The sequence below is a fragment of the Marmota monax genome, unplaced genomic scaffold, assembly GCF_021218885.2.
Source record: "Marmota monax isolate L192 unplaced genomic scaffold, Marmota_monax_Labrador192_F-V1.1 WCK01_AAM20220418_F8-fsc00041, whole genome shotgun sequence".
Lineage (NCBI taxonomy): Eukaryota > Metazoa > Chordata > Mammalia > Rodentia > Sciuridae > Marmota > Marmota monax.
In genome coordinates, this window is record NW_026695238.1 from 3,522,142 (window position 1) to 3,529,260 (window position 7,119).

At 55.9% G+C, this 7,119-nt stretch overlaps 1 protein-coding gene across 1 annotated transcript; it reads left to right on the forward strand.

Annotated features, from left to right (window-relative positions):
• The first annotated feature begins 3,796 nt into the window (after positions 1-3,796).
• Positions 3,797-6,626, forward strand: Cdk5r2 (cyclin dependent kinase 5 regulatory subunit 2). The gene has a single exon (XM_046440008.2). It carries the CDS (start codon positions 3,837-3,839, stop codon positions 4,938-4,940), a length of 1,104 nt encoding a protein of 367 aa, XP_046295964.1. The 5' UTR covers positions 3,797-3,836; the 3' UTR covers positions 4,941-6,626.
• The last annotated feature ends 493 nt before the right edge of the window (positions 6,627-7,119 follow it).

A 7,119-nucleotide genomic window follows, 5' to 3' on the forward strand; every position in this document is an offset into this window, starting at 1 on the left:
TGCAGAAGTGCAGGCCTCACAAGGATGCTGTGCACACAAAGACTGAGCCTGTCAGACAGAGACAGATCAGGGAGAGCCAGACAGGGTTGGAGCTAGAGAGCCAAACAGATTGGTAGGCTAGATTCAACTTAGAATCCGAATCATAGAATTGGGAGAGACTTTAGGAATCCTCTTTCAGTTCAATTCCTGAAATGTTATTTTATTCTTTTAATATTCATTTTTGTCTGATAATAAAACTAAAATGTATAGAGTCTTTGCATTTTAATATGAAGAAACAGAGGCTCAGAGAGCTGAAATGACTTTCTCAAGGTCATACAACTGGGTAGCAGTGGACTAGAACTCCTTCTCCCACCCCCTAGACTGTGGCCCTTTAGAGAGGAAGGAAGGCAGTGCCAGAGGAAGGAACAGCCGGGCTGCACTGCCGGGAGACATTCCCTTAAAAACAGGGCTCATTACCCAGGCAGGAATGTGAGGGGATCATCTAAGGTGAAGCTGGTGGTGATCTTCAATGATAAACCCTGTACTGCTATCACCTCAGTCCGGGCCTTTCAGCTCCTGATCTGGGCCTGCAGTTGTTGCCTTGAGCCTCCGAAACAACCAGTAATCTGGACAGGGTGCTGTTCTAGATAACCTGAAGAGACAAGGGGCCAGACAGGGAGCCAGGCCTCAGAAGCTTTCCCATCTAAGGGAGTCTGACATAGCCAGCCCATCCCCGAGGAGCATGCAGGAAACAGACAAGAAGCAACATCCAGACACTAACACATAGGGGGAAATCACAGCATACAGACCTTAAATATAACTCAACCAAAAAAGCACACTGGCGGGAGGGGGATTGTGGCTCAGCAATAGAGCACTTGCCTACATGTGCACGAGTGCTACCCTGGGTTTGATCCTCAGCACCACATAAAAATAAGGTATTATGTCCAACTACAACTAAAAAAACAAAAAGCCACTAGCAGATTGGCAGATGTGGCAGGGAAGTCACTGCCCTTCTGTAAATTCCACCTGCTCCATGAAGTCTTCCTGGTTTCACTACCTTTATCTCCTTTGGTTTCCACCCTGTAGAAGTAAAAACTCCTTCCAGCTCATCCATTAGAGCCTGCAGCTTACATATAAGAGCAATACTATTGCTCTTTGTGGATCTGTTTTAATTAGTTTGTCTTTTAAAATTCTATTCCAGTGACCCAGGAGACTGAGGCAAAAGGATCACAAATTGGAGGCCAACCTCAACAACTTAGTGAGGCCCTAAGCAACTTTTTAAAATTATTTAATTAAATTAATTATTTAATTACCATACCCCCAGTCCTGTCTCAAAATAATAATTAAAAAAATGACTGGGGGTATAGTTCAATGGTAAGCACCCCAGGTTCAATACCCCATACCCACCCCCTCCAAAAAATTCTATCCATATTCATCTTGCACATCTTGAAATAGAAACCAGAGTCTAGCCCTTAATCAGGTTGTTAGGTAGCAGCTGCTGCTGAGTGTAAGAGGTTGTAGAGGCTGAAGTCAGAGCATTTGGTCCCCTCCAATAACTCTAGAAAGACTCCCTGGAGAAACGGGGATTTCAAGAACTTGACAGAAGGCAGGGTCGTAATCTGAGAGAGAGTTCTGGCCAGAGCAGGAGCTCAGAGATTCAGGAGAGAGGCATTGTGTGTGAGGCAGAAAGAGGGTCTGAGGCAGGGCAAGGCAAAGAGTGAGAAGGAGTGAGACCCCTGGAACTACATGGTCTCGGGATCCTGAAGCAGAGGAGGCAGTTCTTGATCCTGATCAAGAGAACAATAGGAGGTCACAACAGGGCCTGGAGTGGGGGTACCATGGTGGTGATGTCCGTGGTGCTGGAGGGAAGATCTTGTTCTAAACATTACCAGCAATAGGCCTTACGTCAATGAGGGACTCCTGGGAGCAGTGCTGGGAGGACCCACGTGCCATTCAGATTCACGTGCCCAGTGTTTCCGCCAGCGCAACTCAGTCTCTGTGGGGCCTGTCCTTAACTACCGGTGAGCCAACTGTTCCTTGGGTGTCAGATAAAGGCTGACTCAGAAGGCCTTGTAGGAGGAAGTGGGGCCAATTACAGGAGTTGAAAAGAAGGAACATTTCCCTACAACTGTGGAGAGAATAAGAGATTGAGCAGGCCAGCTTGGGCTGCAAGAGAATAAAAATCAGATCCAAGAGAGCAGGAGCAATCCTATTGAGAAGGTACACACTGGGTACTGAGTCAGGAAGGAGGTACAAGTCTGAGTGTGACCATGGTAGTCAAGATAGCCAGGCTGCAGGATTCCAGGAGGGTGTGAATGAGTAGGGGCCGGGAAATTGATGAGAAAAGCTGGGGCTTCTGGTGGTTGGACCTGCAGCCCACAAGGATTCTGGAAAAGCCTATCCAGAATGAAACACACACTTGAATGTGTGTACAAACTGATCTTCATAGCAATGGATCCTTGGAGCTGTGTGGGTTCATGAAGCACATGGAGACAACTCCAGGGACAGTTATGAGGATTTTACCCTGTAGACAGTCTTCTCTCCCCATCAGGCTCATACCCACCTCCAAGGCCATTTAAGAAAATAGAAGACTCCTGTGTTGGGAAGCTACAGAGAGCAGACCAGGAGACGGGTGCTACAAGGCACATAGAGCTAGCTGGGCTCAGGACCTGCAGGTAAGGCCCAGAGAGTCCAAATTCCTGGACAAAGATCTGGTGGGCACTGAGGAGGGAACAGACAGACCCAGAGAGAAATGGGTAGGACCTAACCAAACAGCCTGCAGCTGGAAGTTGGGCAGCAAGGCCTGTGCAGCAGGATGAAAACCCACCTCAATTTGGACTGGACTGGAGGTTGACCAACCCTCTTAGGCCTCCTTCCACACAGGAAGCCATGTCCACTGTCCAAGCCTGATCCCAATTTTCAGCGTTTCCCCAGGGATCAATCATCCATCACCCACCCAAATGTGAATCAGTGTGTGCTGGTGGGGACAACCAGGCAAGACGAGCTGCCCAGGGACCACAGCCGCAGGCTCAGCTGCAGGGGCATATTCTGAGGGTCTTGCTCCCCTGAAGCAAAGACCCCCAAGAAGGCAGACTCTGACCTGCAGGAAGTCTCATCATCGGCCAACACCCCCTCACAGGCAGAGCAATAATGTGCCTGCTGACAGTCCTTCGTAGTGGCGGCGGGGGGCGCTGAACCGACCCGACGGCAAGATTGGAGAAACCAGTGCAGTGCCAAGGAGCTGGGATCTGCGCCTCTGGATGAGGGCACTCACTGCCACGCTGTCCTCCTACACATAGATGGGGGCGGGGAAAGGAAAGACTGTTCCCATGGCTTCTCTGCTACCGCGAATCCAGTGCATCAAAACAAGCTGATCCACCGCCCTAGGATTTGGAGAAGGTGGTGGGAGCAACCATTCTCCCCACGCCCTACCTCTGACCCAGAGAGGGACCCTCGAACGAAGGCCACCTCCTGCCCCTTACCCACTTTTCCCCTTCATGTGAAAGGAAAGGACCCAGGACAGAGGGTGGGAGCTAAGGCGGGATTTGAGATTGATATCTGATATCCTATTGGTCAGAGGAGCTGCCGATCAGAAGGGCAGCTCGGTGAGGATTGGCTGCGTAAGGCGGGGCGCGGCGGGGCGAAAGAAGGGGCCTAAGGGGTGGGGCTGACGCTGCAGCTGGCGCAGCTCAGACTCTGAGCAGCCGCCGCCGAACAGCAAAGCAGCTCCTTCCCCCGCCTGTCCGCGCGCGCGGGCCGGGGCTAGGCCCCCCACCGCCGGGTCCCCCGGGGCTGCAGCAGCAGCGGCGCCGCCCGCGGTTCCCGCCGGGGCCCGGGCGCCGGCCCCGCTCTGCAGGATGGGCACGGTGCTGTCGCTTTCCCCTGCCTCCTCGGCCAAGGGCCGGAGGCCCGGCGGGTTGCCGGAGGAGAAAAAGAAGGCGCCGCCCGCGGGGGACGAGGCGCTGGGGGGCTACGGGGCGCCGCCAGTGGGCAAGGGCGGCAAAGGCGAGAGTCGGCTCAAGCGTCCGTCCGTGCTCATCTCGGCGCTCACCTGGAAGCGCCTGGTGGCCGCATCTGCCAAGAAGAAGAAAGGCAGCAAGAAGGTGACGCCCAAGCCAGCGTCCACCGGTCCTGACCCTCTAGTCCAACAACGCAACCGCGAGAACCTTCTCCGCAAGGGCCGGGACCCCACCGACGGCGGTGGCGCCACCAAGCCCCTGGCTGTGCCAGTGCCCACAGTGCCCGCGGCTGCTGCCACCTGCGAGCCACCGTCGGGGGGCAGCGCTGCAGCCCCGCCGCCAGGCTCGGGTGGAGGAAAGCCGCCGCCGCCACCACCCCCAGCCCCGCAGGCGGCGCCGCCGGTGCCTGGTGGCTCGCCGCGGAGGGTCATCGTGCAGGCGTCCACAGGCGAGCTGCTCCGCTGCCTGGGCGATTTCGTGTGCCGACGCTGCTATCGCCTCAAGGAGCTGAGCCCTGGCGAGCTGGTGGGCTGGTTCCGCGGCGTGGACCGCTCGCTGCTGCTGCAGGGCTGGCAAGACCAGGCCTTCATTACGCCCGCCAACCTGGTGTTCGTGTACCTGCTGTGCCGCGAGTCGCTGCGAGGGGACGAGCTGGCGTCGGCCGCCGAGCTGCAGGCCGCCTTCCTCACCTGCCTCTACCTCGCCTACTCCTACATGGGCAACGAGATTTCCTACCCACTCAAGCCCTTCCTCGTGGAGCCTGACAAGGAGCGCTTCTGGCAGCGTTGCCTGCGCCTCATCCAGCGGCTCAGCCCGCAGATGCTGCGGCTCAACGCCGACCCCCACTTCTTCACGCAAGTCTTTCAAGACCTCAAGAACGAGGGCGAGGCTGCCGCCGGCGCCGGGGGTCCACCGAGCGGGAGCGCGCCCGCAGCTTCTTCGGCCGCCAGGGACAGCTGCGCGGCCGGAGCCAAGCACTGGACTATGAACTTGGACCGCTAGGGATACCCAGGGGCCGTGCCCGCCCCCCGCCCAAGTCTCCGACACAAACTCGGACCCCCCTCTCCCCCGCCCCCGGGACTCTCAAGCCACCGCCGGTGTTACCGCCACTCTGGGCTGGGCGGAGGAGGAGCCGCTCCTGTCCGGCAGGGGAAGGTGGAGGCTAGGACACCAGAGGCCACGGTGTCTGGATTTGCTGGGCGTGGGCTGGGAATGGGAGATGAACACTGGAAGGGCACCCCAGCCTCATCCTTTCCATCTGTCAGTGTCCTTATCTCTTCATTTCTGCCGGGTTTCCCCCTTCCCTGCCGTGCGTGTCTGTAAGTCCATCTCCCCTGCCCCCCCCCCCCATTTCTTCACCTTCTTTCTGTGTCTTCATCTTTTCTCCTGTCTGCACTTTCATCTCTCCCTCTACCTTTGCATTCACCGTTCCTTGGGTGTGTGTTTCCATCTCCACCTTACCCCTGTGCCTGACTGTACCCCATTGCCCCCGTTTCTCCTCCTGCACCTGTGTCCCCATCTTCCCTTCTTAATCTCTTTCTCCTTGCTCCTGTCATGTATGACTATTTCCCCTCCTGTTTGCCTTCCCCCTCTGCTTGTATCATCTTGCAATTTTTCCCCTGACTGAGACCCCTTATCCCCCTCCCCAGATCAAAGGGACTGTTAGTTTTTAATTTGGACCAACTGAGGTGCGACAAGAAACTGCAGTCCCAGGCGACCAGACAACCACCAGAATGGCCCCTTGCCCCACCCCCACCGCCTCTCCCCACCTTTTCCAACGTGTTGCATGCCGGGAGTTGGCGGGGGGGTGGGGGCGTGGAGGGACTGCTGGCTTCTTTCAGGAGGCTGAGATTTGGGGCAAAATCAACCTGCGAGAACACCCCGGCGGCGATGCCTCAAGTGGGCGGGCGGCAAGAGAAAGAAAACTCTACTTATTTTGAGGGAGGGGCGTCCCTCTTCCTTATCCTTAGGTTTCTTGTTATCCCTCTCCCCTTTTAATTTATTTCACTGTTTCCGGAGGGAGGGGGGAGGGGGGTTGTTGGGCCGAGAACTGTCCGAGGTGCTGAGCTGGGGAGGGACCGGAATCTTCCCGGGAGAGTACCAGGAACTGGGTTGGGCCTGGGGCCGTGTCCAAGGTGCCAATGATGCGGGCCGACGGTGCGGGCCGCACTGTCTGTCTGTCCGTCTATCCCGGAGAGAACTATAAAGCGCTGGAAGCGCCTGCACATGGTTTTGCGCCGGCCTTTCTTTGGGCCCCTGGAGGGAGGGAACGCGAGCGGAAATGGAACTGTCACTGGTAGAGCAGGAGGACCAGATATAGGGGTCTACTGGGGAAGGTCAAGTTCCTGAGAGCTGCTACCTGCTGACCCCTCCCACATCAGCTTCAATTTTACAGAGTAAAGTGGGGTAGCCAAGGGTTGAGGCTGAATCCACAATTCCCATCCCAGCCTCCATCTTGTCTAACCTAGCTCCTCATAAATGCCCAGGCCACTTAGAGACAAGAGGTAAGGACAGTAGAAGTCGTTTCCCTTCTATGAGGTGACCCCTTGAGGAAGAATTAACTAGTCACTATTGCTGCTTTTCCTCTTTCCCTACCATATAGTGGATCTAGAGTCCAGTTAGGTCTGTGTTCACCGTTCCCGGGTGGGGCCTGATGGCTACATTCAGCTACCCCACCCCACCCACACCCCCACATGTGTCCAACCCTCACCACTACTGGGCAGCTTGGAGGCTGCTTTTGTTACAAGCCCACCCAGGGTAGTCTTGGGAGGCCCATCCCTGCTTCCAACTCAGACCCTGAGTCAGGGAGGCACAGAGATGAAAAGGGGAGACGAAAGCTATTTTTCAGCATTGAAACAAAAGGGGAAATGAGCTTTTGGCTTGAGATCCCTGCTCAGCCCCCATTGCCTTCTTAGCTGCATGGCAAATGGCTAAGCGCTCTGGTTATTGTTCCAATGCGCAAGGAGGCCTGGCTTCAACAGAGCTCTTGAGGCTCTAACCCCGATCACCACCGTGGCCTAGAGGACCCAAAGAGAGAACCAGGAGGGGTTGGCCAAGACCAGGCCTCAGGTTCGCTGTCCGTGGTGCTGACAGGCACGTTTGGGCAGGGTGGGGACTTGTATGGGAGGGAAGAGTTGGGGACTCGGTCGCTGCTAGATCTTCTGGATAATTTAGAAATAGG

Excerpts from the sequence above, each read along its gene's own strand:
- Cdk5r2 (XM_046440008.2), top strand. The coding sequence starts at position 3,837 with ATGGGCACGGTGCTGTCGCTTTCCCCTGCCTCCTCGGCCAAGGGCCGG.